The sequence below is a fragment of the Martes martes genome (assembly GCF_963455335.1).
Source record: "Martes martes genome assembly, chromosome: 11".
Taxonomy (NCBI): domain Eukaryota; kingdom Metazoa; phylum Chordata; class Mammalia; order Carnivora; family Mustelidae; genus Martes; species Martes martes.
Genome location: NC_137899.1, coordinates 62,497,392 through 62,525,203, shown reverse-complemented (window position 1 = coordinate 62,525,203; position 27,812 = coordinate 62,497,392). Strand labels below are relative to the sequence as shown.

The following is a 27,812-nucleotide window of genomic DNA, read 5'->3' as shown; positions in this document are numbered from 1 at the left end:
AGAAGATACAGGTACTCTCAACTATCTCTTGACCCCAAACTGAGTCACTCTACTGCTAACCCTCACACCTGAGAGGCCTTGGTGGAGAAGCTTATTGTAACTGCAAGTTGTCTCACTAGCTAGACCCAGGCAATCTGGAGGCTCCTATCCCCTCTTCTGTCCTTAAAATGTGCATTCCCTTCCCCACTCCCAGAAATGCCTCAAGGATACAGCCTTGAAACAGTTATGTGGTATTGAGAGCATCTGGACAATATATGCGATTTGGCAGGCAGAGATCCACTTGCATTGCTGCTGCCTAAGACAAACCCCGGCTTACTAAAACTCTCCGCTACTGGGGTGCCTGGCTGGCTCAATCAGAGGAATGTGCTACTCTTAATCTTGGGGTTGTGAGTTCAAGCCCCACTTTGGGTGGACATTACTTAAATATTTTTAAAAAACAAAAAACTGTCATCTACCAATTTGGGCTAGTCTGTGTCTTCCTTCGGTCTCTGGCCTCTGCCTGGTCTCTTCCTGCCCTCTGCATAGCAGAGCAGTTTCCTATCACAGCTGGGAAACTCTGGGGAGCTTTGGAACCAACAACACTGCTCCCTCCCCTTTCCAGCACTCACTAAGCCCAACTCCTCCTCTCTCTGCATTGTCTCTGACATGGCTCTCGTTCTCCTCCCTGTGCTCCATCTAACACTTCCACAGCACCATTCTCTAAATGGTCTTTAGAGAAACTGTTGTCTTTATACACATTTCTGCATATGAAAGATCCAAGTTCAAAATAATTTATTTTAAAAACTTCCTTATAGAGCCCTAATCTATCTTTTCACCATCGATGCCCAAATTACACCTACCTGTTATTTCTCAACACGTCCTCCCTTTCTCTTCAAATCTTATTAATCCTATCAAGGCCTAGATTAAGTATCTAAATAGATCATCTTTTACTATGCACTTTTCTATACAGAGAAAATACTTTGTGAAAAGGCAAAACTGCTGACAGACATGAGCTGAGCCCTAGCTTTGCTTTTACAGAGGGAAAACATAAAAAAAGTAAGAGAACTTTGGAAATGCACTTTACTCGTATTTGTATTGGAATTCCTTGAAAATAAGACTGTCAATACCACATATCTTAACCAAAACAAGAACAGCAACCAGTACAAAACCTTTCTCTCTTTGAGGACAAGTATAGTTGGTTCATTTGGTCTTCTTAGGATCTCTGATGTGTTTCTTCGGACTTCTTAAAATCAGCAAAGCTTAATTTGAATGTTAGAATGATTTTTTTAAAAAAAATCAACATTATGAAAGTGATGCAAGGATAAGGAGAACACAAAAGAGGTAGAACTGACAAATGATATGAAAGATCTACAAAATGAGACAAATCAAGAATTGGTAAATTTAAAAATATCCTCATCCTGAAATTTTATTGATGAAATCAGAAATGGAATCTAAAACCTATCTCATGCTTTAGAAATCTACCAGAACTTCCTTCTCACTGAACTGTGTATTTTAGTTCAATTTCTATTCTATGTATCTCTTTGGAAAGGATGCTCTAAGGAATGTATCTCCAGAGAAACAGTTATCCACATGTAGTCACTGTACTTTCTACAGTACTTCAATTTCTATAGGGAGATAAAAAGATCTACACTTGGGGTGCCTGGGTGGCTCAGTGGGTTAAGCCTCTGCCTTCAGCTCAGGTCATGATCTCAGGGTCCTGGGATCCAGCCCTGCATTGGGCTCTCTGCTCAGCAGGGAACCTGCTTCCTCCTCTGCCTGCTGCTCTGCCTACTTGTGATTTCTCTGTCAAATAAATAAATAAAATCTTAAAAAAATAAAAGGATCTAGGCTTCCATAGGATTAAGCAATCTGCCTGTCAAATTCAGACTTCAGATTTTAAATGTGTAGGCCACCAAGGTGCCCATAAAAAGCAGGAATTTTTTTTTTCCATCAAACTGCAGCTTTGAGAGCAGAGTCAGATTATCCTCCTACTGCCCCCCACCACTGCTTTCCATATCTTATACAATTCTGCTATGTAAGACATCTAATTTGGAATTAAGTAACTATGGGCTTTTAAAATAAAATATCAAAGGAACTGCAGATTTGTTAGCATGTTAAAAATATGACACCTACTATAGGTTTACCTCTTCAAGTCAAAGGTAGTATCTCTTAGTAAGAACAGGTCTTGTTTACTTAGCACTCGCAACCTACAAAGAACTACGCATGATCTTTCACTGGATTCTTATACTCTATTAGAGGCACTCCTTCTAGTCCTAAGTTTCTGGGAGAGAAAACCAAGACCAAGATGACACAGCTATTAAGTGGTAAAATAAGGATTTGAACTTAGCAAACTGAATTCAAAGTTAGTACTTTGTTCAAGTCAGTTAATACTTTGCAGTTCTTTAACAATGTTTTTTTTTTTTTATAAAGATTTTATTTCTTTATTTGACAGACATAGATCACAAGTAGGCAGAGAGGCAGGCAGAGAGAGAGAGGGGAGGAAGCAGGCTCCCTGCTGAGCAGAGAGCCCGATGCGGGGCTCGATCCCAGGACCCTGGGATCATGACCTGAGCCGAAGGCAGAGGCTTTAACCCACTGAGCCACCCAGGCGCCCCTCTTTAACAATGTTTTTAATGCAAACTGGTGCTGCTTTTGAGCAGCTATGTATTAAAAATAGGGCAGTAAAATTGAATTTAATATCTTAGAGGCATAAAACTTCTTAATGGCATACAATGGATAAAACTGTAACAATGTTTAAGTTTCTCACAGGACCATGCCTCATCCATTGCCTTTTTATAAACACATACTAAATTTTAAATTACTATGATAAGGGAGCAGGCGGCTGACTGAGGACAAAGCAAAAGCTGGCACCTTGCACCCCCTTCTCCATCCGCTCCCCTCGGTAATATGTGTAGCATTCCTCAGGCACCCCTGACCGCCATAAACGAGAAACAAATAGTTAATTTGCAGAGATCACAATCCTGCAGGACAGGAGTCTCCCTTGGTTTACAAATGTCCTAGAGATCTACAAACAATGGTTAAGTTTCTTCCATACCTAAATCTCACTAACAAAGATGCTTGATAGCAGGATTTTGACATCCCACCAGGAATCTCCCAACTATCTTGATGTTAATGGCTTGCCAAAAGACAACATGGATCTAGCAGCAAGACCTCCCGTATCCCTGCACCTTTTAGGCCCTCTTTAGCATATGAAAACTCCGTTGACACCCCCCCTGTTCCCTCACCTTCCCCCAACCGCAGGGTACATAACCTGCCATCCTCACAACCAGCGCAGCAGCTCTTCCGGCCCACAGGTCCTGTCCCCGTGCTTTAATAAACCACCATTTTGCACCAAAGATGTCTCAAGAATTCTCTCTTGGTCATCGGCTCCGGACCTCACCCCACCAAACCCCACCTAGGTTCTAGAACTTCATCAACTACACATATCAAAAAGCATTTTAGAAATGTTAACACAAGTGGAATAAGGTAGTATTTTTCAGGTTACTTTAACATTTTTCTCTTTTTATTAGGTACTTGGTTTATGGTGTCTCTAGGTATGATTTTATTTTTATTTATACTGCTCGGCATCATAATGCTCCTGTAAAATCGGAGAACTCTTATCTTTCAGCAATTCTAGAAGATTCTCTGCCATTTCCTTTCAAACATTGTCTCTTGCCAATTCCATCTCCCATCATACATATGTTGCGCCTTTTGTCCCCCAGTCTTTTAGCGAGCCTATCATTTGGACTGTAAACTTCATAAATATTTCTCAGGGTTTTTTTCCTCCCTCACTAGGTGGAACAAGATGGCTAGAGTGGGCTGGAGTTGAGTTTTTCCCTTCTCTCAGGTCAGTCAGGTTCTGGTTAACTAGTTTCTCTGAGGCAGGCCCTGTTAAGAAGATCCTCTGGTGTATTTCAAAATGGTCCCCTTCTCCTTCCTCTTACCACAGAACAGGAGGGGATTCTCCCCCCATATTTACAACGGGGAACCTGGTCAAGCTCCTGGAGGACAATCTTACAAAACTGTGGGAGCCCCACTGTGACTAGGTCTCCCCGGAGTTTAAAACCCTCGGACTTGTCTGCACTGAGCCCCCAGCAATTCATCAATTACAGTTCAGGTTTATCCGCCCTAGCTCGGGTTTCCTGCAGTGGTTCCCATTCCCGAGCGTCTGCTAAACCCGAGACTTGTCTCTGCAATCACTGAGGGAGGCTGTCAGTTTTCCTGTGTCCTCCCATCTCCTCTTATGAATTCAAGAAAAGTTACTAATTTTTCAGTCTGAACCAGCTTTTTACTTAGTTTTTAGGACAGAGGGCTACTTCCAAATTTCTCACATGAGCTAGAAACCAGAAGTCAAGTCCGTCTCTTTTTCTGGGATTTTACATACGGTAGATGCTCTCCTCCCACGCTCCTCTCTTCACCGCTGTTATACTCGGCTTAATTTTCTCAGACCCATCTTACACCTCACTAATTCTCCTCAGAGCTCTAATTGGCTGTTTAATCTATTTGTTGCGATTTAATTTCAATGACTTAAGTCTAAAGGGTTTAATTTGTCTTATTCACTATGTGTCTTTTTTTTTTATTCCCTATTCATCCTTTTATCACTACAATGATTTGAAAATAAATCTTAAGTTCTTAGGGATAGTAATTCTAATCACACCTGCTCTCACTCCTTGTATATTTTTAATTTTTCATACAGGTTCACCTTTAATAGACAGTGACTGCATTTTTCTAAAGGAATCCCATGTGGGTTTTAGAACGGTTGTGCTTTTGTTTTGTCAACCTCTTCTAGGATGTCATCTATTCTAAAATTTCTATGATCCAGTATAAGGGATCTGACACTTTCTACTGCCTTCAGTTTCACTGTACTGCATGACAATTTATGGGACAAAAAAATTAACTTTACCTCAATGCTGTCCCATAATGTAATCTTTACAAAGTCATTGAAAGCTATTAGGAATCCACATTTAAGTTAAAACTCAACCCCAATAACTATCAATGCAAAATATGAACAGAGATGTCAAATCACATATTATCGAAACTCCACAAAAGCCAAAGTTTATACAAACTCAGACAATGATAAATACCCCCTTACTTAAAACCCTGCTTTATGGCTGACAATTTTTTTTTAACCGCAAATATAACAGGTATGTCATTTTCAGAAATATCCTGAATTCAGAAAGATTAAACATGCGGAGGGGGTCTTAAAACCAAGAAAATGCAGTATGTAAGGCAGAGAGCAAGTTTACGATTTAAAATGCCATTGGAAGGCTACTTATCCACACTGGAATCCAGGTCTGAGTGCCTGGTGCATAAGGATCTTCCACATTTGAGTGAGTCTGTGCTTTACATTCTCTGGCGGAGTGCACAGAAGGCAGGAACCTTCTTCCTCACTTTCATTACAAAGAGTTCCCTTCCAAGCGACTCAATCTTTCTTCAAATTTGTTTAAGGTAATATCACATCTTACCCTGTCGGCAGTCAGGTTTATTCCTGATGATTGTGAAAAGCTCTGCTTTGATTCACTGATAAGTTTGTAATGAACTCTCAAGAAAAGTAAGCCTTCAGTTACATGTCCTGCAGGTATACATGCACACGCTAAGTACCAATTTCCACTAAAGCAAAGATTTCTTAAATACGAACCTTACTACCTTCATTTACACTCCTGTAAACTAAAATAAAACTGAACTTTGGGGGCGCCTGGGTGGCTCAGTGGGTTAAAGCCTCTGCCTTCGGCTCAGGTCATGATCTCGGGGTCCTGGGATTGAGCCCCACATCAGGGTCTCTGCTCCACGGGGAGCCTGCTTCCTCCTCTCTCTCTGCCTGCCTCTCTGCCTAGTTGTGACTTCTCTCTGTCAAATAAATATTAAAAAAAAAAAACCAACCTGAACTTTATAGGACACAAAACATGCTATGATCTAGTGAACTTTAAAGACCAATAAAATCAAGACTAAGAACTTGCTAACAGTATTTCATCTTTTGGTTTTGGTTCTGAAACACCTTAGAAAATGAGGAACAAAGAAATGAAGAGACTCTATGCCCATAAAATTTATATTAAGTTCACAGACTACACAGTGAATTATTAGGTCCATAAACTAAACAATGAAGCACACAGAAAAGGGGGAAAGTGTATGAAATAGTCAGTGATGACAGAAAGAAGGACAAAAATGTTCACCTTTAGCCCAGAAGGTGGATCTATAGCCTGCATAGTTCCGATAAGGATCAAATAGGGACTGGTTGCTGCATTCTTACAGGGTCTCATGACTGCCTGTATGTCACCCATAGTTAGTATCAAGCTGAATGATAAGCACCAGAGAAATCTTGTGAAAGTAGTTTTACTAGCAGAAATTTGAAGAAAACATTTATGGTCTAATATTCCCTTCCTGTCCCCTCCGCCTTGAACACTAAGCATATACCTGTAAGGACCTATTTTATATTTTTATTTTAGCCAGAGACTTCCATTGAGGTTAAACAATAACTTTGTTGTTTAACCCTTAAACTGTCCCTGCTTCCCTTCCCCCAGGGAAGGAACTTAAAACAAGTCCGGGAAACCAGCTCCAGGTAACGAAGCCCAGATACAAGGGTGGGTCAGGCCAGTAGAGACATCCATAGAGACATCCGATCAGTGGGGGGATGCATACTGTCTCCCTAGTTACCAAGGAGTGTGGGCTCCGCCCTTTGGGAGCCTTTTGGGCGCCAATCCCAACGAAGGTGATAGGCTGGGTCAGATGTCTACTAGGGTAAATCGTAACTCAATTGGTCACCTAGCATCACTGTGGTGGTTCCTGTGTGTGTTACAATCTCATTGGTCACCTGTGCGTGGCCAGGCCCGACCCCATGGCCTTTGCCCTTAAAAGCTAGTCTGTGAAACAGAGAAGGGGCGCCCTCTCTTTTAAGAGGTGCGTCCCCAAACGTTCGGTTAGATTCTTGATGCTTGGGGTGAAATAAAGCTTTGCTTGACCTTTGCTTTATATCAGTCTCGCTCCTTTAATCACGGACCCATTATTGGGGCATAACAATACCCACCGGCTTCATGCAGAAAAGTGTAGCTCTTCCTGCCTGCAATAAATAAACTTACCAAGTTGCATTTTGAAAGGTCTCACTAGTTCTTTGTTAATTGCCAGAGCATACTCAGTGATCACGCAACAGGCAGTCCCTGACTTAAGGGCAGTCGATACAGGTGAACACTCACTGTGACACTCTGAATGTTTTCCATCCTGCCAAAACACCACCTGCAGTAGGTAAGCACTCACATCATTCTGAATCATTCCCTGCCAGACTGCCTTGGGCCTCCTACCTGAACCTCTGTCGAGCCAGCTGCCTCAACCCTGAGGGCTTCTACCTAGCCAATTTTCTTCTTCAGTTACCAAGACTTGAGTATTTGTATATATTATTACAGGTTAAAGAAAACAAGCAAAAAAAAAGCAAATCATTGTGAGCTAGTCTGGAAACCAAACACTTTAGAGAAACATCTCTGAGTATAAATCTGAAACTCTGAATCACCAGTTTATGTTTAAATTTCTGAAATTCATGCTATTGCAGAGTTTGACTATAAATATATCCAGCCTGAAAAACATGCTCAACTAATCAATCTTCTCGCTCTGAATATTTATAGTTAAATCAGTATACATTTAACAAATACTTTTCAAAATTTCAGTTCTAGCTAGTTTGGGAAAGGCTGTAAAAGGTATAATAAACACCATGCTAAGAAAAATTCTCATTTGAGTATCAACACAATTTACACACCCTACCTCTCTGATGCACATCTTTCTTTAGAAGCAATTTTTAGGAATTCAAACTCGAAGTTAGAAGACCATGTAACTGACACGAGATTTTCTGACTCAACTTGCTCTAAACTTTGTAGTGATCCTAGATGACTACCTTACCAGTTCAAGAGCCCAATTTTATCACCTGTGATAGATGAGATTTGGGAGACTGAAGGGTAACAGAATCTGCTACCTCAAAATAAGCCTCTTTGGTATAGGATTATTTTCAAGAGATTGAAAAACAGACGCAGGCAGAAGCTCCGAAAACAGAGTAAACATTATCCTTTTGTAAGGGAAATTTGCATTTATAAAGGGAATCTCCATTTGTGAAACTGTCAGAAGAGACTATTACAAGAGAATCTATCTTATCAGTGGAGAAGACACCTGGACTTAAATATGCATAACAAACGCCTTATTTACCTTGATTTTCCCTATAAAGTCCCATAACTAGAGGCTCCCAACCCCACCCTCACTTTCTTTGTCTTTAGCTAGAGACGGCATTAAACCCACATCCTAAATCATCTCAGGGGTATTTACTCCCTTCTCCCAGGGTATCTCCCATGTATACAAGTCTTACGATTGCTAAACTTTTGTTTTTCTCTTATTAATCTGTCTTTTATTAGAGGTCTCTGCCAAGAACTCAGAAGGGTAGACCGGATCATTTTTTCTTCCTTCCCTACAGGGTTCTGCCCTCAAAACAGCCTGGTGTAAGAATTCCTGCAGACCGTAATGGGAAGGCATACTGCCCATCAGCCACCACTCTCTAACCTCAAGCAGCAATCCAAACAACTTTTTCTTTTACCACAACTGGCCACTGTCCCATTTTTAAAACTTCCAAGAGTCATATATAATTTTTATGAAGAGGGGCACCTGGGTGGCTCAGTGGGTTAAGCCTCTGCCTTCGGCTCGGGTCATGATCTCAGGGTCCTGGGATCGAGCCCCGCATCGGGCTCTCTGCTCAGTTGAGAGCCTGCTTCCCCCTCTCTCTGCCTGCCTCTCTGCCTACTTGTGATCTCTCTGTCAATAAATGAATAAAATCTTAAAAAAAATAATAATAATTTTTATGAAGAAACTGTTTTTGGCTGCTTTTTCCAAATGTTTATAGATAGTTAATAGATATTTAAGAAATTAAAGTTTCAGATCTACCTACCATAAAGTAGGTAGCCATTCTTAAAAATATTTGCACCTTTATTTGCTTTTCCCATTAAGTTTACTAACGTCTGAATTTGAAGACTATTAAGTATTTAAAACCTAAATTCTTGGTTTACAGTTTTCAATAACAAAAATTCAACTGAGTAAATTTTGAAGATCTAATTGGCTTTATTAATCAATTCATGAATTAGGCAGCATTCTGTCTAGCACGTAGAGGGGAGCTCCAAAGGGCTACAAGAAAGGAAAGGTTTTTAAAGGTAGAGAGGAGGTGGAAAAAAGAAAATTATTAGCAAAGTAGCCATTGTTTTAGTCAAGGTCACACTTCTCAGGGGAACTGGAGGCATCTATCACATTTCTTAGTGCTGACCAGGAAACTCATGTTGACTGGTTAAAGGCTGGGGGGGGGGGGGTGGTTAAAAACTGCAGTTAGGTTAGGTATTAAGTCTTGGTTTCCTGACTTGGCGCCTTGACCTAAGTGACACCATTTTGGGCCCGTGGGTTCCTTTTCAACAACACTCTACCCAAGCAGAAGGTTACATATTGATTCTTGGAGGTATCTTCAAGACACCAAATACATGAGCTAGTAAAAAATAAACTCCTGACTTGAGTCGCCTGGGTGGCTTGATGGGTTAAAGCCTCTGCCTTCGGCTCAGGTCATGATCTCAGGGTCCCGGGATCAGCCCCGCATTCGGCTCTCTGCTCAGCAGGGAGCCTGCTTCTCCCTCTCTCTCTACCTACTTGTGATCTCTCTCTGTCAAATAAGTAAAATCTTTAAAAACAAAAACAAACAAACTCTTGGCTTGAGCCCAGTTAAGGAAATTAAAAACTGCCAAATAACATTCACAAAGATAGTAGCATATACATATATATAGCATATATATATGATTTATGTGTGTGTGTGTGTGTGTGTGTGTGTGTGTGTGTGTGTATATCTCACAATAAGGAAATGTATAGAATACTGAGGTGATGTGCAAACATTGTTCAAGGAATTCACATTTGTGCTTTCAAAATTCACGGCTAGACTCATAACATTTAAGGATTTTTATTTTTAAAACACTTGCAATAAACATAATAATTATGCGGGGTAATAAGACAATGGAGTACAAATGAGAAACAAGCCCCATTACTTTTATCTCAAATTTTGAACCTGACTGAGAATGTTTATTTTTTAAGTAACTGAATTTCAATTATATTATGCAAAGTAACCAATTCAATTTCACAATGCAAGAAGGTCTGGATATAATCAACAGGTGCATTTACTATTCAAAGGAACTGCTATAATCTTCTTTTACTTATTCATTGGAAAACAAAGGGGGAGGAAAGGGTTTTTATTGTCAATACTATAATGATGTGGCTGAAGCACTGCTCTATTAGAGATTCCTAAATCAATTTGCGAAAGAGCTAGACAGGATAACATGTTTGTATCAATATTAAAGTCTACCTCCCACCTCAGCATTTTTGTAATCTGGGGAGAAATCTCAAAAAAAATTTTTTTTAAATCTCAAATTCTTAAGTAGGCTAAACTGGTTAACTTCTGTCTGATGCTGAGCTGTAGGATCCATCTGTTTTATTCACTGCTGTATCCCAACCTCCTAACACTACACCTCGTACTTCACAGGTTCTTATAAGACATTTACTGAAGGGTGCCTGGATGGCTCAGTGGTTTAAGTGACCACTCTTGATTTTGCTGGGGTCATGATCTCCTGGCGTGGGACCTTGCACTCGGCAGTCTGTCTGCCTGTCTCTCTCCAGGGCCTTTGCCCTCCCCCAAATCATACACTCTCAAATAAATAAACAAATAAAATCTTTAAAGAAAAAAAGACATTTGTTGAATGAAGTCAACCTTTCAATTGGGTTCACTGTTTACTGGTGCTCTTCCTACTCATTCTATTTCAAACCAAATATTACATTTGAAAAATCCATGAAATTTCTTGTAGGCTTTTGAAATTTGTCCATTTATGAATTTTTGAAAAAAGCCAGGAATGAACTGTGTGGGTTTTTTTTTTTTTTTTTTAAGTCTATTTCAAAATGTACCAAGGCTTCACTGAGAAATCTTGCCTAGGATTTTAAATGTCTGGAGATCGTGGTTAGGAAAGAATGGTAAAGCCAAAGCATCAGACCTAACTAAAAAACCAGTTAGCTCCAGGGTTCCTTGCCTTTTAAATTTTACCTGAAACATAAAATTCATAAAATCTAGGGTAATTCTAATTTAAAATAGCATTTTAAAGCACCAGACTTACCATTATAGGTTATTCTTGGCTTTGTTAAACACATCACAAGATGCAGATCCATTTCATCTGAAGGTACAAATTTTGAGCATACGGGGCACTTAAATCCTAAAAAGTAAAAGAAACGCATTTCACTCAATTATTCTGAATATCCAATTCTATTTCTTAAAAAAGCATCAAAGACAAAAAGCATTTCAAATTTCAATATTATACTTACAGTAATACACTACTTGATTTCAAGTTAGGTTGGGGAAAGTTTCTAACTATAATAACTGACTTCAATCAATTTACGAAGACCACTCCATTTCAAATGAAACAAGTACAGATGAGAAGAATTAGGCTCACTACAAAACTCCCATATCTTTTCCTAACATATGGGTCCAATCATTCTTGCTCCTAATTTTTTACATTAACCTGAACTTTTAATTTTGTGGAAATTACCTTTCCCAGCTTAGTAGGGCACAATTTGAGTCACAGGGTTTTTACAGCTACACAGTACCTTAAAACTATTCTACTCCATTGACCTTTTAAAAATTATTCTGATGAAGAAAGTCAGTATTGGCAAAAACCAGGTCTAGAATCCAAGACTTCTGTCTTCTAGTACAGTGATCTTTCTCACACTATGCCACTACATTCGCAGTGCAAACCGAAAATAGGATCAAATAGGAAAGATTTCCCAGTCAACTCTGACACTTAAATATTAGTTTCCGGGGCACCTGTGTGGCTCAGTGGGTTAAGCTGCTGCCTTCGGCTCAGGTCATGATCTCAGGGTCCTGGGATCGAGTCCAGCATCGGGCTCTCTGCTCAGCAGGGAGCCTGCTTCCCTCTCTCTCTCCGCCTGCCTCTCTGTCTACTTGTGATCTCTCTCTGTCAAATAAATAAATAAAATCTTTTAAATAAAAAAAAAATATTAGTTTCCTATAACATTCGTTCTGCACTAAGTATTTGCCTAAAGTAGTCTATTAAAAACAAACTGGATACTGAAGGAGAGAATACGCTATGTATTCAGGTCTATCCTACTCCCTCAACTACCAGGGTAACCGTCCCATCTCTGGTTCCTTACCATGGCCCTGCTGCCCTACTGCTCCCTCTCTGACATCCCGAAGCAGATGAACAATGCTGGACGCCTGATTCAAGATAGCCAATTTACAGTTTGGCTAGAACAACAAACCGCAAGTGGCACACAAATGATGATCTGGGCCAATCTGTTTTTCTGGGAAATATGACAAGAAACAGCAAGAGAGTACACTTGTCAGCTGTAAAGAGCTGAGGCAGAAAGAGCACATGTAGGTTTGAGAGAGACCAGCGGCTCATGTAAGCTGAACTTACAAGAGAACAGAAACTACTAGCTTGCGTGGAGACCTTGAAGCAGATGTGCAGACAGGAGCAGAAGTACTTGGAGAGACAAGAGCTAGTAAGAAGGGTAGTGAAAGAAGCCAGTCCCAGCCGCTGCCGCAGAATCTGACAGCTCTATACTTCTAGCACATGCATGTTCTTGGAGGCGCTCTCCTCTGTTCACTATGACTTGAAACTCACTGTGACCAAATGTGCCAGACTAGAATCATACACTTCATGCAGAACTTTTTATACAAATCAGGAAAAGTTCCTGGCATGGGTACTTAATCCAGGTATTCAAAGTCCTAAATGAAATATATGATTTGGGGGCGCCTGGGTGGCTCAGTGGGTTAAAGCCTCTGCTTTCGGCTCGGGTCATGATCCCAGGGTCCTGGGATCCAGTCCCACATCGGGCTCTCTGCTCAGCAGGGAGCCTGCTTCCCTCCCTCTCTCTCGGCCTGCCTCTGTGCCTACTTGTGATCTCTGTCTGTCAAATAAATAAATGAAATCTTTAAAAAAAAAAAAAAAAAAAGAAATATATGATTTGAACACTGCTTTTGACATTGTAGTAAATGCATTTTAAAATAAAGAATAAAGGTATGGTTACTTCCCCTTCTTGAAAACCACCAAAATAAAAAGAAGAAAGAGGAAAGGAAATTCATTTAAGGTGAAACTACAAAATAGCTATAATCCCCAAACTATACCAGTATAAGGAAATTTAAGTCAATTAAGTCAATATAAGTCAAATTTAAGTCAAATGACTTTTTCAAGTAGCATTCATATTTCAAAGACCAACCAACAATCTTTTGCTTGCAATTGAAAAAAAAAAAAATCTTCCCTTTAAGTTAAAAAGGATATCAAAGAGGGAAAGAGGAAACCAATTTTCTAACTGGTGATCAGAATCATCTGAGTATAGGCATATAAACTCTTAAGTTATCAAAACACAATACTGTGAAGTACTGAGAGGATCCAACTGCTCAGGAAGTAGAGCCAAAGGAGAGAGAACTCTATGGGCAAACAACCACCTGGATTTCTAATTAAGTACAATAAATTAGTATGTTTCTTTCTTCTCCCATCTAAAATCCACTGAAATGAGAATAAAAGGGATTAAGATAAAGAACCTGAGACCACAGATGAGAAAAGAGAAACTTCCAGCACCAAGAAAACACATCCCAAGTGCCTGTGGAAGTCAGTCAAGTCTCACTACCTAATTCTCAAAGGATTCAAAAATCTACACCTCTGAATGACTTCCCAAGACAATGGTGAGGCATGAGGTTAACATCTAGATTGATTCCAAGACTGGGGTAGGGGTGGGGGAGAAATCCCTAGATTCTCAATACATGACACATAGCAACTACAAGAAACTACAGTTCCCCAACTACAGCAGGAGAATGAAAGCTAACTATAGAATACAAGACCCAAAATAGAGATTTGAGGACCCCAGGCACAGCAATGGGAAGGAAGAGAAGAAAACACAGGGATAAAAGATCAACGTACAGAAAAGGGCCCATTTGCCAACTTCCTTTACCAAGAAATTGGTAGACTCTTCTTTTAAATCAAAATGACCCACAGAATAGAACATCAAGAACCTTTTCCGTGGATAAGCCCCAGCCTTAAACATAAAGCTTCCCATCAGCTTTTCAGCGCCTCGCTCATAAACATAATGCAACAGAAGAAAAAAATGTGCATGGTTAAAACAGAACACACCAGAAACAAATCCAAAAAAACGAAAATTTACAATATCCCAGGACAATATCCTTGATACACAAAGAATTCTCAAAAACTGTGGAAAATCAAACACCAGTTAGAAAAATGGGCAAAAGTTTTAAACCAGTATTTCACCAAAAGGATATTCAACTGAACTTTAAACAAAACACTGCACATTAAAGAAGGGCCATCTGTACCCCAATGTTTATAGCAGCAATGGCCACGGTCGCCAAACTGTGGAAAGAACCAAGATGCCCTTTAACGGATGAATGGATAAGGAAAATGTGGTCCATATACACTATGGAGTATTATGCCTCCATCAGAAAGGATGAATACCCAACTTTTGTAGCAACGTGGACGGGACTGGAAGAGATTATGCTGAGTGAAATAAGTCAAGCAGAGAGAGTCAAATTTTGTCATATTTCCCAAAATGATTTCACTTATTTGTGGAGCATAACAAATAACATGGAGGACAAAGGGAGATGGAGAGGAGAAGGGAGTTGAGGGAAATTGGAAGGGGAGGTGAACCATGAGAGACTATGGACTCTGAAAAACAACCCGATGGTTTTGAAGGGGCGGGGAGTGGGAGGTCGGAGCAACCAGGTGGTGGGGATTAGGGAGGGCAAAAGAAATAAAAATAAATTAAATAAATAAATAAATAAAATAAAAAATAAATGAAAAATTAAAAATTAAAAAAAAACCACACTGCACATTATCAGAATAGAAGAAGCACCTTCCTCTTAAGTTCTTTTTCTTTCTTTTTTTTTTTAAGATTTTGTTTATTTGACAAAGAGAGAGAGATCACAAGTAGGCAGAGAGGCAGGCAGAGACAGGAGAGGAAGCAGGCTCCCCGCTGAGCTGAGCAGAGCCCGAGGTGGGGCTCGATCCCAGGACCCTGAGATCATAACCTGAGCTGAAGGCAGAGGCTTAACCCACTGAGCCACGCAGGCGCCCCAAGTTCTTTTTCTTTATTCCCATTTTAGTGGGTCTTAGGAGGGAAGAGAAACACGTGTTTAATTCACATTGTTTAACTAGAAATCCAGGTTAGTTCTCTGTACTACTGCTTTCTCTCCTTAGGCTTTAGTTTATCTCTACATTAAGAAATCACTACTCACCCCAGATTGGCAAAAACTCAAAACCTTGACAACATACTGTTGGTGAAGCTGTGAGGAAACGAGTACTTTCATACACTGCTAGTAGGAACACAAAATTTTACAAGCTCTATACTCAATTAAATATGTATTCATCTTCTGATCTAGCAATCCCATTTCTAGCTTCTCACCCTGAAGGTATGTCCCCAAAACACAAAAAACACATGCACACAGAAGATTCTGAGGAGACAGCAGAGCAGGAAGCACTAGCAGAACTGGCCTCCCCACCTAAATAATTGTGCTGGTGGAGTCTGTCTCAGGGAACTCTTCTGGAACTCTGGAGTTTACTGAAGGCTTGCAACTTCCAGGACGAAGACCTGGACAGTACACTGTGGTTAATTTCAGCTCTGAGCAAAGTTAACAGTCACCTTTCCTACAACACCCCACCCCCGGTCACATGGCAAGGCACTTGTTCTTGGAGCAACTTACACAGAGCTTGCAGGAACCAGGGTGGCCACAGATGACTGTCCTCCGAATACTGGGACCTTGCACTCTGATCGCTGCTTCCCATCCAAGAGGTACAGACACAGAGAAGGGTAGTCATTGCTGTCAGACCTTCCCCATGATAAGCCCTTCCCCCACTCAAGCTGAAGAAACTTCAAGGGGCTTTAAAGTGCCTATGCCCTTTCCCCTCCCTTTATTTCTCACTTTTCCTCCCTTTGGGAGCCCAACATTAAAGACCAGGAGATTAAAAAACAACTATACATACAAGGGAAATCAGAAAGACTGTGTATGCCCAGGGCATACACAGAAGACCTTAAATTTTTACCTCAGGCTGATGATCCTCGTCAGAGACAGCCTACAATACCTCCCAAAAAACAATAATAAAAAGCAGCAAGACTGGGGGAAGGGGGAAAATCTGATTTCCAGAATTAACATATTATTAGATTAGAATAACCAGTTTTCCGCAAAGAACAAAACAAAATAAAAACCTTAACCATACAAAAAACCTGTAAAGTATGGCTTTTTTTTTTTTTAAAGATTTTATTTATTTGACAGAGAGACACACAGTAACAGAGGGAACACAAACAGGGGGGATGGAAGAGGGAGAAACAGGCTTCCTGCTGAGCAGGGAGCCCAAAGTGGCGCTTGAACCCAGGACCCTGGATCATGACCTGAGCCAAAGGTAGATGCTTAATGACTGAGCCACCCAGGTGCCCCAAAAGTATGTCCTTTAAAGGAAAAAAAGAAATAAAAGAAACTGTCCCTGAAAAAGCTCTGATGGCAGATATACTAGCCAAAGATTTTTAAATGTCTAGCTTAAAGATGCTCAAAAAACAAAGGAAGATGTAGAGAAGGTCAAGAAAATATGATCGAAATATGAACAAAATGGAAATATCAATAAATAGAAAACCTAAATAGAAACCATGAAGAAATTCTGGACCTGAAAAGTGTAATAACTGAAATGAAAAACTCACTAGAGCAATTCAAAGACTCATTTGAGCAGGAAGAAATAATCCATGAATTTTAAGATAGGACAATGGAAATTACCATGTCTGAGGAACAGAGAGAAAAAAAATGGAAGAAAAGTGACCAGAGCCCAAGGGACCCATGGGACACCAACAGGTAGAGCAAGATATGCACTGTGGGAGTCCCAGTAAGAGAGACAAAGGCGGAGAGAATATATGAAGAAATAATGGCTGAAAACTTGCCAAATTTGATTAAAGACATGAATATAAACATCTAAAAAGCTCAACAACCTCGACGTAAGATGAACTCAATGGCACCCATGCCAGGATACATTATATTCAAACTTCCAAAAGACAAAGAGGGAATTTTGAAAACAGCAAAACAAAGGTGATCATCCCATTAAGGGATCCTAACATTTTAAGCAGATTTCTCACGAGAAACTTTGGAGTCTAGAGGGCAGTGAGCTGAGCTGATGTATTTAAAGGGCTCAAAGAAAAACAACAACAACCCTGTCAATTAAGAATCCTATATCCAGTGGCACCTGGGTGGCTCAATGGATTAAAGCCTCTGCCTTCGGCTCAGGTCATAGGATCGAGCCCCGCATCAGGCTATCTGCTCAGCAGGGAGCCTGCTTCCTCCTCTCTCTCTGCCTACTTGTGATCTCCGTCAAATAAATACATAAAATCTTCAAAAAAAAAAAAAAATCCTATATCCAGCAAAACTCCTTCAAAGGTAAGGGAGAAATCGTAAAATTCCCCGATCAACAAAAGCTGAGAAGTTCATCACTAGACCCACCCTAGAGGAAATGGAGGCGAAAAAAACAACAACAACACAAGGGACGCCTGGATGGCTCAGTGGGTTAAGCCTCTGCCTTGGCTCGGGTCATGATCTCTGGGTCCTGGGATTGAGCCCCACATCCGGCTCTCTGCTCAGCAGGGACCTACTTCCCCCTCCCCTCTGCCTGCCTCTCTGCCTACTTGTGATCTCTCTCTCTGTGTCAAATAAATAAATAAAATCTAAAACAACAACAACAAAAAAAACAAACAAAAAAAACCAACAACACAAAACACTAGACAGTAACTCAAAACCATAATGAAAAATAAAGATCTCAATAAAAGTCTTCAGATCAAAGGCAACTGTTTTCAGGGAACTGTACAAAAGGAACTGCACCAAAGAATCTTTATTCATATCTGGACCTGACTCCAATAACAAGATTCTGGAATCAAACTGATGCTGTAGTGGGATGAGACTGTGTGAGTGCTGGAAAGAAGTGCATACATCTCACATATGGAAGGGTTTTGAACTGTGATTGCTAGAAGGCAGACTACGTATACAATCTCCAAATACAGTTGCTTTCAATTTCATGCACCCTGTTTCTCACATTAAGAGAAGACTAATTCTTCTCTCCTTAAATCTGGGCCAGCGTAAATGCTCTGGTTGATCAAGAGTGCAAAAGTGATGTTCTGGGATTTCTGGGATAAATCTTAAAAGCTTTGCAACTCCCACTTGACCTTTTGGAATGCTCACTTTTGGGATACTCCCTTTCAGAACCCAACTGACATGTTCTAGGAAGTTCCTGCCACACAGGTCACAAATAGGCATTTCAGCTGGAATGTCAGCTAGAGCCTGAGGTGAGCCCTGAGCTGACAACCAGCATCAGTTGCCAGGTATAATGGGTGAGCTACCTTGGATGTTGCGTTACTTTCAACTTTCAGATGACTCTAGCCCCAACTTCCATCTGCAACTGCTTGAGGGACTCGCCAAGGGAGAGCTCCAACAACTAATTATTCAATTCTACTCATAGAACCTCAAGAAATAATAAACTTATGTTTTAATTAAAACACACACATACACAGTAAGTTATGATGACACTCTTTGGAATCGCACAATCCTGTAAACATAGTGAAGACACACAGTGCAGAAACCATTAGGCATCTACACAACGGAACACTCTGCAGTTATAAAAAGGAAATGAGGAAGGTCTCTATGAACTGATGGAGAGATATCAAGGCTATCTTAAGTGAAAAAAGCAATGTGAAAAAAAATGCAATGTTAGGCAAACTACTGTGCAACAAAGAAGAGTAACTAATCCATGTGCATGTATGTATCTGCAAATAGAAAAACAAGAAAGGATAAACTAAGGTTTATATACATGTTGCTTGTAGGTAGTTAAAATGTGGTTAAAAAAAGGAAAAAGGTGTTTGAATGTACCTTTTAATATAGTTTTTGACTTTTACACAATGTTACTGAATACATATCCAAAAATAAAACAAGAATTAGGGGGAAATCCCTACTAAAATTAAATATAAATGGACACAAATGAATGTAACTATATACTAGATACAAATACACACATTCCTATGCATGTGCAGGTACACACATGCGTACATATGTATGTATACACACACACGGGGACCCAGAAGCAATGATACCTCCATAGCAAAAAGCAGACTCAACCCCCAGATTTGGGGTTTCTTACTATCATTCCTCCATGAAGAGAAACAAGAGCTCCTTGGAGAAAAATCTGAGTTCTAGGTCTGGGACAGGGAAAGTACAAGGTGAACCTAGAATATCTTGTCATGCCAGACTAAGGAAGTGCTCAAAAACTGATAAGCGGCTTGAAAGGGCTTCTCCTGGTCAGATTTGGATCTAAGAATCAAAATGGATAATGACATAACATATCACAGTATCTTATATCTAAAAAAGAATGCAAAAGTATATATAAATAATTACATTCTGAAAATATCAACCCAAGATCACTTAATTAACAGATAAAAAGGTACTCTTAAAATGGAGAAACTACCTGACCTCACCTTAAATGTTCAAACTTAGTATCACCAACAAAAGGACAAGAAGACATCTGTGCTTCCTGATGTGCTTCACCGAGTACACAATACTTACATATACTTCCACCAAATACAACTAGAACCTCATTATGAGGAAATTTAGAAAAAGCCTCTAACATACAAGACGTACACCAAAACATTCATAGAAAAAGAGTAAATACGATAAAACTACCAACACAGGAAACAACAACAAAAAAAACCTTAGCACTGCTAAACCCCAAAACTCTTCTAAAATTTCAATTTATTTTTGTTTCTGCGTATTTGACTTGATGTGTTTTATCAGGTATTTAGTTTTGGGGTCCATTTTATATCTTGGGAGGTTTTCCCCAAATTTCCTCATCTGTCCCAGTAAGTCAAGATGGTAACTGCACCCACAAGAGACTGTAAGAACAGAGCAGCAAACAAAAGCTCCTCAAACTTTTAATGAAATTAAGAATTCTTAACTAACAATTCAAATAGACAGCTGGAATATTAACTTGTACTAATGATGCCAAATGATAATAACAATGAACATTTAGTATCTACCAGGAAATTTTCTAAGCACTTTGGGTGAATGAACTCATTTATTCCCACATCCCTGAGTGAGGTACTAATACAACCCCAATTTACACATGAAAAACGGAAAGAATATTAAGTAACTTCACACAGCTAGAAACTGGCAAAGCCAGAAATCAAGCTGGGCTTCAGGCTTCAGAGCCTAAGTCTTCAACCATCACTCTGTACATCTTTTTTTAACCTCTCAAGAAGCAGAATTAAAAATCAAACAGGAGAATGATAAAGTCAGAAGATCGATCCAGGTGGTCTAACATCCAACCAACTAGAAACAGACTTGAAAAAAAAGGGAGAAACTACCAAACACATAATTTCCCAAACTGAAATTCATGACTATGCTAACTGAAAGAATGTACCCATACAACAAAGGAAAAGAAACAGCCATACCAAGGTATGGTACTGTGACATAACAGAGCATTAGGGGTACGAATAAAGTCTAAAAACTTTCAGAAAGAAAAAAGAGGAAAAGTACCTAGAACAGTTTCCCAGACTTTTAAATTTTTTTGCCTTTCATGACACTAATAATTTTGCAGAGTCTAGTTAACTGCTTTCCAGAATTAGAATGGCATTAGTCTTCTCAACAGCAACACCTGAAAGGAGACAAATGAAGCAGTAACTTTAAGATTCTGAAAAATATTTCACTCAGACTATATACCCAAACTATTACATAGTCACACACATTTTATCGAAGTATAGGCAAAGTATCAAAAACTTTCCTTCCTCTGCACCCTCTAGAAGTTTCTAGAACACAAGGTCCACTGAAACAAAGGAACAAATAGAAAAGAAGAAAAAACAAAGAGAAAGACACCAAGATAAAGGAAATAAGCTCTCTCATAGGAGAGAAGTAGAGAAAAATCCTTGGATAATGTATAACAGGTCTAGAAGATATTTGGCCCAGACTGGAAGAGGGGAGTAGAGGATGCAAGGAGAAGAGGAAGAGGGTGGACAATGGTAGGGAGTGAACAGATAAGGCTTCTTGATGTGTTTTATCAGGTGGAAAACAGTGTTGTGTTCAGACAGTTTTATAATTCTTTTTCAAGGTTGGGAAGAACTGACAGGAACTTAGAAAATCAAATAAGCAAATAGATGGAGGCAATTTTTAACTACAAGACAAATAAACAGAAAATGTAACCCACAGTCATAAACAATGAGTATCAAGATCATCGTTTAAAAAAGACGTTCAAAAGGTAGGAGGATAAAAATGAAGACAGGTGATATATATAAAACCTTATCTTTCATAACAAACAGTTAATAGTTAACATTTAAAAAAATTAAAAAGAATATAAGCATACTACTTATAAATGTGGAAGTAAATGTAACAAGCAACAGCTAGGAGTGCTGAGAACAGTTGTCTCAAGAAAATAAAAACTAGGAGTTGGGGAGAGTTGAGGCAAGAGAATAATGGTGTTTATTATAGAACTCTAAGTACTGGGGCACCTGGGTGGCTCAGTGGATTAAAGCCTCTGCCTTCAACTCAGATCATAATCCAGGGTTCTGGGATGGAGCCCCGCATCGGGCTCTCTGCTCAGCGGGGAGCCTGCTTCCTCCTTTCTCTCTGCCTGCCTCTCTGCCTACTTGTGATCTCTGTCTGTCAAATAAATAAATAAAATCTTTAAAAACAACAACAACAACACTGGAAGTACTTTTTTCAAAATATATACCTATTATTACTTTGATTTAATTTATTTAAATTTTACTTAAAAATTTTTAAAAAGATTTTATTTATTTGACAGATCACAAGTAGGCAGAGAGGCAGGCAGAGGGAGAGGGGGAAGCAGGCTCCCTGCTGAGCAGAGAGCCTGCAGCTCGATCCCAGGACCCTGAGATCATGGCCTGAGCTTAAAGCAGAGGCTTCAACCCACTGAGCCACCCAGGCGCTCCAAAATTTTACTTAAATTTTAATTAAAAAACTATTTTAAAGGAAGAAATGTCTTCAAAGCAGAGGACACATCAGCCTAGTGAAAAAGTATTCTGTGAGAACATATCTCGACTGAAGTTGCTGCCTCCCTTAGATGACTTTCTCTGCTATTTCCCCACACTGTTCTTCCCTTGACAACAGTTTCAACTAGAAATCACTCCATTCTTTGATGAATAATAATAAAAAAGAGTTCAGTATGGGACCTATGCACTGTATGAATCCACCATATAGACAAAACACTAAAAAGGCAGATGACTGAGACAATTCAGAGAACTCCGGAAACAGCTTAATAGTTCAGCAAATAAATATGACAATAAACCTGTAAAAGAAATAAAAACCACAGAAGACCTGGAGAGAAATAGAAATAGCTAGTGACAACATCACTGACACAGAAAGCAGAGAGTTATGGAAAACAAAACAGAAATGGCGGCAATCAGAAAAAAAGATAAATTACAGAAAACAAAGGCTAATTGCTTTCCCCAACCAAGAGAACAGAATCGAAACAAATCAAAAATTATCAAAGATAGTAAAAAAAGGGGGGGGGGGCAAGGGTGGCAGAAATCTTACTGGTCTCAGAATTATCCACAGAATACACAGGTATTACTTTGGACACATCTCTGTGCATGCCGGGGCGGGGGGGGGGGGGGCGGTAAGGTGTCTTCAGAACACTTAGAAGGGAAAAAGACTGGGACTCAAATGTATATCCTCAAATATTCAGACTCAAGACCCAACCAAGAGATTAATAAAGAATTCAGGAATGGACAAGCTGTGGTGTTTTATACTTATACACAAACAAACGTAGTATATACACTATACAAAATATTATTTCATTTAATTAAAGAAAAACTGTAGGAATTATTGCTATGGTATGGTATATAATTATTAGAAATGTCAGCAATGTGAAAATGATATAACCACCCACATCTGGGATGAGAATGTCATGATCACGTTTGTATATAAAAAGAACAAGGGAGGGGCACCTGGTGGCTCAGTTGGTCAAGCACCTGCCTTTGACTCAGATCATGATCCCAGGGTCATGTTCACATGTGTGTGTGCTCTAATAAATAAAAGCTTAAAAAAAATAAATAAAGGACAAGGGAGACATGGAAGAGAATGGACAGTAGAAATAAGCCAGATAACCCTGGTCTTTTAAAGCAAAGTACAGAGGTACTGAAACACGAATGTTATTATTCCCTTTTACCCTACACAGCTCCTAGATTGCTATCAAAGCCCTGTTCAGGTATCATCCTTCCCCAGGAATCTCTCAATGCTCCATCTCGAAGCTGATTTAATCATTCCCTCCCTCTGTATTTCTTCTATGCTTTGATGATACTTTTAATACTACAATGTAGTACATGGTACTACAATTACTTATTTGTGTCTATCTTCCTAATTAGCTTGAATAGTCTAGTGAAAATACAGACTTTGAAGTCCAAAAGACCTGGGTGCAAACCCAGTTCTACCGCACACAAACTATGTGACCCCCGGGGATGGCACTTAAAGCCCTCCCCCAGATGCTATCAACCTACTATCATCCCCACTGATTACCAATGTTCTCAACTCAATGCTGGTACTCTAAGGTTTTCCAAAATTAAAACTATTCCTCTACACTTTCCCTTAAACAAAGCTCTATTCCTTCTGATCTCGATTAGATAATTTAATTGACTAATACAATTTTAGAAGGAAATGACCAAGAACCTTAAAACTGAGGTACATGTACTGAATAGGACAATGGAACGAAACAGTAACGGAGTAATGTGTTTAGGAGATATTTACAGCAGGTACATCTCCATCGGCTACACCAAACTCCCCAGGTAATACGAACCAGTGGCTGCCAGTTCTTATCTTCAATAATGGAATTAAAGAATATTAAAGCAAAAGGAATCCACAGACTCTCTTGGTTGAAACTGCTCACATACAGAGAACAGCAACCTAAGTGAAAAAAAATCAAAAGCGACGGAACTCGGCTCTTCCAATTCCTAAGCTATCAAGGTTTTTACTTCAGTAAGAGACACACCTCTATCATCTTTTGCATTACATTCTTACATGTTACATTACATTACAATCTTTTACATTACTGAAGAGACTCCTGTCTCTTTATGATCTTTTACATTACTGGGCACCAGGGCACACACAGTTTTCTCCTACACTGGCCTTTTCACATAATTGCTATTACCCTAATACAAATTTGGCATCATCAATGTAATCTTTCATCCAACAGAATATATCCACCCACACCTGTATGACCTTGCTTTTTTAAGCCAGTATGCCTTGCTTTTCTCTTACTTTATTAACAACCTGCTCCTGTTTAAGCCCAGATCAAGTCTCACCATTTCAATGAAACCTTTTAGGAGAACTCAAAACCGTAACAACCTTCTATGTTCTACTACATTCTGTTAACTGGTTAACAGTCATTTGATATATATCATCTACAACAATTCTTCAATGTAGATTTTATCTCCCCAACTGGATTAACATCTGTGGGGTAAAAACTGTATATTCTTCTAAGTATTCTATTAAACCACCCTACCTGAGCATCCAGCTAGACCTACAGCTGACTCAATCAATACCTAAATGCACGCATGAGTGAACTGTGTATTTGGTCTCGGTTCTACAGAGGGAAGAGTTGCACGATTAAAAGCAGATTAGGGAATGCTAACTCCAACTAAGAGAGTCCTAACCATCGCTTGCAGGAAATGAACAGCATTTTTTAAAAAAAATTCAGTTTAAAGGTAAAATTATTCTCAACATGCCAATAAAAACAGGTAAAACCATGCCAATAAAAAGAAAGTTAAATAAATCAACTTCCATAAGCGAAGTTTTATAGTATATATAATATATGGCATACAGCAAAAGGTCTGGAGTATAAACTGAGGAAAAAGATACTTCATTTGCCAGCAGGACCTGCTCAGAGTTTGGCAAACATAGGATCATCCATTAGGAAAAATGTCCTCTGAAAAGGTAAGCCAAGTAACTTAAAATACCACCAGCAAGATGAGCTGCAGGCTGCCTATTTTCTATCATGTCTGTCTAATAAGTAAAATTTCTGCTACATGAAAAAAGGTGCTCAAGAAGCCAAAAGGAAACACTTAAATTAAGCCTGCATTGTTCAATAATCACAGCTACTTAAAAAGGACAAAAACATCTCTAAAAAAATAAAAACAGCAGGATAGGAAATGTTCCCACAACACAATACAGAGTAAGTTTTAACCTTGCTCAACAAGCGTATTTACCAGATTAAATTATTGAAATACTGAATTCTATAATCATCAAAAACAATCCTTGATGAACCTACAAAATGAACATCAGTATACATCAATTTGCGTAATAAACATTCTTGAAAAGCTCAGTTTATATCAAGATCATACTTTATATTAGGAAAGTCATTATTTTCTACTATCACCTATTTGTGGCAATTCTTATCACTTCATTCTTTTTTCCATATACTTTTTTAAGATCTTATTTAATTGAGAGGGAGAGGGAAAAGCAGACTCCTCATTGAACAGGGAGCCAGGCAGAGGGCTTGATCCCAGGACCCGGGAATTAAGAACTGAGAGGAAGGCAGACCATTAACCCACTAAGCCACCCAGGTGCCCCAGAAGTTTAATTTTTTTTTTTTAAGATTTTATTTATTTATTTGACAGAGAGAAAAAGATCAGAAGTAGGCAGAGAGGCAGGCAGAGAGAGATGGGGGAACGAGGCTCCCTGCTGAGCAGGGAGCCCAATGTGGGGGTCGATCCCAGGACCCTGGGATCATGACCTGAGCTGAAGGCAGAGGCTTAACCCACTGAGCCACCCAGGCGCCCCCAGAAGTGTTAATTTTTTAGGTTAAATATCAGCACACACTGAAATGATTCATAAAATGTACTACAAGAGTTTTTAAAATACTGCATTAAAGGTCTCTTTGTGGTTTAAAACGGGGGGGGGGGGTGTAACTTGTTTTCCCTCTTTTGATAATAGTACTTATGGAATCGGACATTTTTCTGTGCTTTATGGTAAGTGCACCAAACAGCACCCTTAGCGTTATTTAAAAAGAGCTACCTCTCTATGTTCACTGGAGTTATTCGCTCACCATTTAGGACCCTAAGGGAACAAACATCTACTCTCATCTTTTACAGATAAGGAAACCCAGTGAAGTGAAATTGTTTGCCAAACGCCATAAAACAAAGCAACAGTACAGCCAGAGCTAGGTCTCTTTTCATTACACTCTACAGGCCACTCATCTACCAGACCCCTCTCATAAGCTAACCGATTAAACCAACAATTTACAGTCCCTTATACATAAAAATGTTATAACCACAAAACCATTACAGGGGATCTATTTTGACCTTGTTTGTTTTCAAAGAGCAGTGATATTCCTTGTGAACAGTGGCAAAATTCTATAAAATAAATGCCTAAGGTTAAGAATATACACTAGGAACCACAAGCAAATCTATAAAATAAATGCCTAGGGTTAAGAATATACACTAGGAACCACAAGCAAATCAAAATCCATACTGGGACCAATCCTGGATGTCTTAACAAATGAATATACTTCACATATTTGGGAAACTATTCAGACCGAGAGAGACAAAGTATTGGAGATGCAGTAACTTTCCTCCACCCAAGTGGGAAAATTTTTGCAGCCACTTAAAATACAAGCACATCATGCATAAATATTCATGTCTTTGACATATCCATAATCTTAAAAAAAACACTGCAAAGATGCCCACTTTTTGGCTTTTGTTTCCTACTTATTATTTTACCCTTTCCCATTATTTTATTATTCTTTTTATTGTTTTATAGAGCCTATCAACCAGCTTTCCATCAACTTTTTGTCTCCCCAACTCCACTCCCAAAAATACCCCATTAGCTTTATTTCTCGTTCTGTATTTTTGGCTTTTTTATTGTTAAGATTATTTTAAACACATACATTCCTCATAGCTGATCAATTAACTATAAAAACTCTTAATGGTGGGCCATAACTGACAGAGAACACTTCTCCGTCACTATAATTTGTGTAAACCCTGTATTATATACAGAAAATAATTCTGATACAGTAATTCACAGCTTTACGAGAAAATAAAGATGTTCGGCAACATGGATATGTCCCTGTGAAAACAAATATTTTGTTTCAATCTGTTTCAATGAATTAAGAAGTTAACTTATTTTACAGAGGAATGCTAAACAGGACATAATGTGATTGCTCATACTGAAGAGCTAGGAAAGGGGAACAGAATGGTGGCCAAATAAACTTCAACTATGGTCATATATGGCAGGTCAGCTCCCAAGGAAAACTAAATAAATCCCATGTGGTGATATAAACACGGTATCTTTATAATTTATAATATGAGAGAGTACGCCAATAATAGTGTAAGGACCTAGAGGTCAGTGATTTAACTAGTACAAATGAGTCTTATAAAATTCAACATACTGAGTATCTTCTGTCATCAATGAACCTCAAATGGCAAAACATCCCCACCGGGTGGAAAGGTAGTGAAGCAGAGTACAGAATGACCAAAACCCAGACCAAGAGAGGTAAGCAGTTTTCATCACTTTCAGTAAGGAGGAGGAGGCCTCAGTGCCAAGGGTAATTCAATCTCTTCATTCTTGGGGGCAATTTTAGAGACTTGATTCCATGTGTGTCATCAGTCAATTTTTATGACCAAATACCAGAGACTAGGTAGCTTATAAACAAGAAAAATCTATTTCTGACAGTTCTGGAGATGAGGGTGCCACCACCACTGGGTGAGGTCTTTCTGGTCACAGAATTCTCACTGTGAGCTTACAGGGA

General features: G+C 39.2%; 1 protein-coding gene across 1 annotated transcript in view; it reads right to left on the bottom strand.

The window, feature by feature from the left end:
• Positions 1–27,812, bottom strand: part of ZNRF2 (zinc and ring finger 2) — a 98,042-nt gene that overhangs the window by 33,057 nt on the left and 37,173 nt on the right. The window contains exon 2 of the mRNA XM_080818317.1: positions 11,133–11,228. Within this exon, the coding sequence (XP_080674443.1) occupies positions 11,133–11,228 (96 nt within the window). The remainder of the gene's footprint in view (positions 1–11,132; positions 11,229–27,812) is intronic.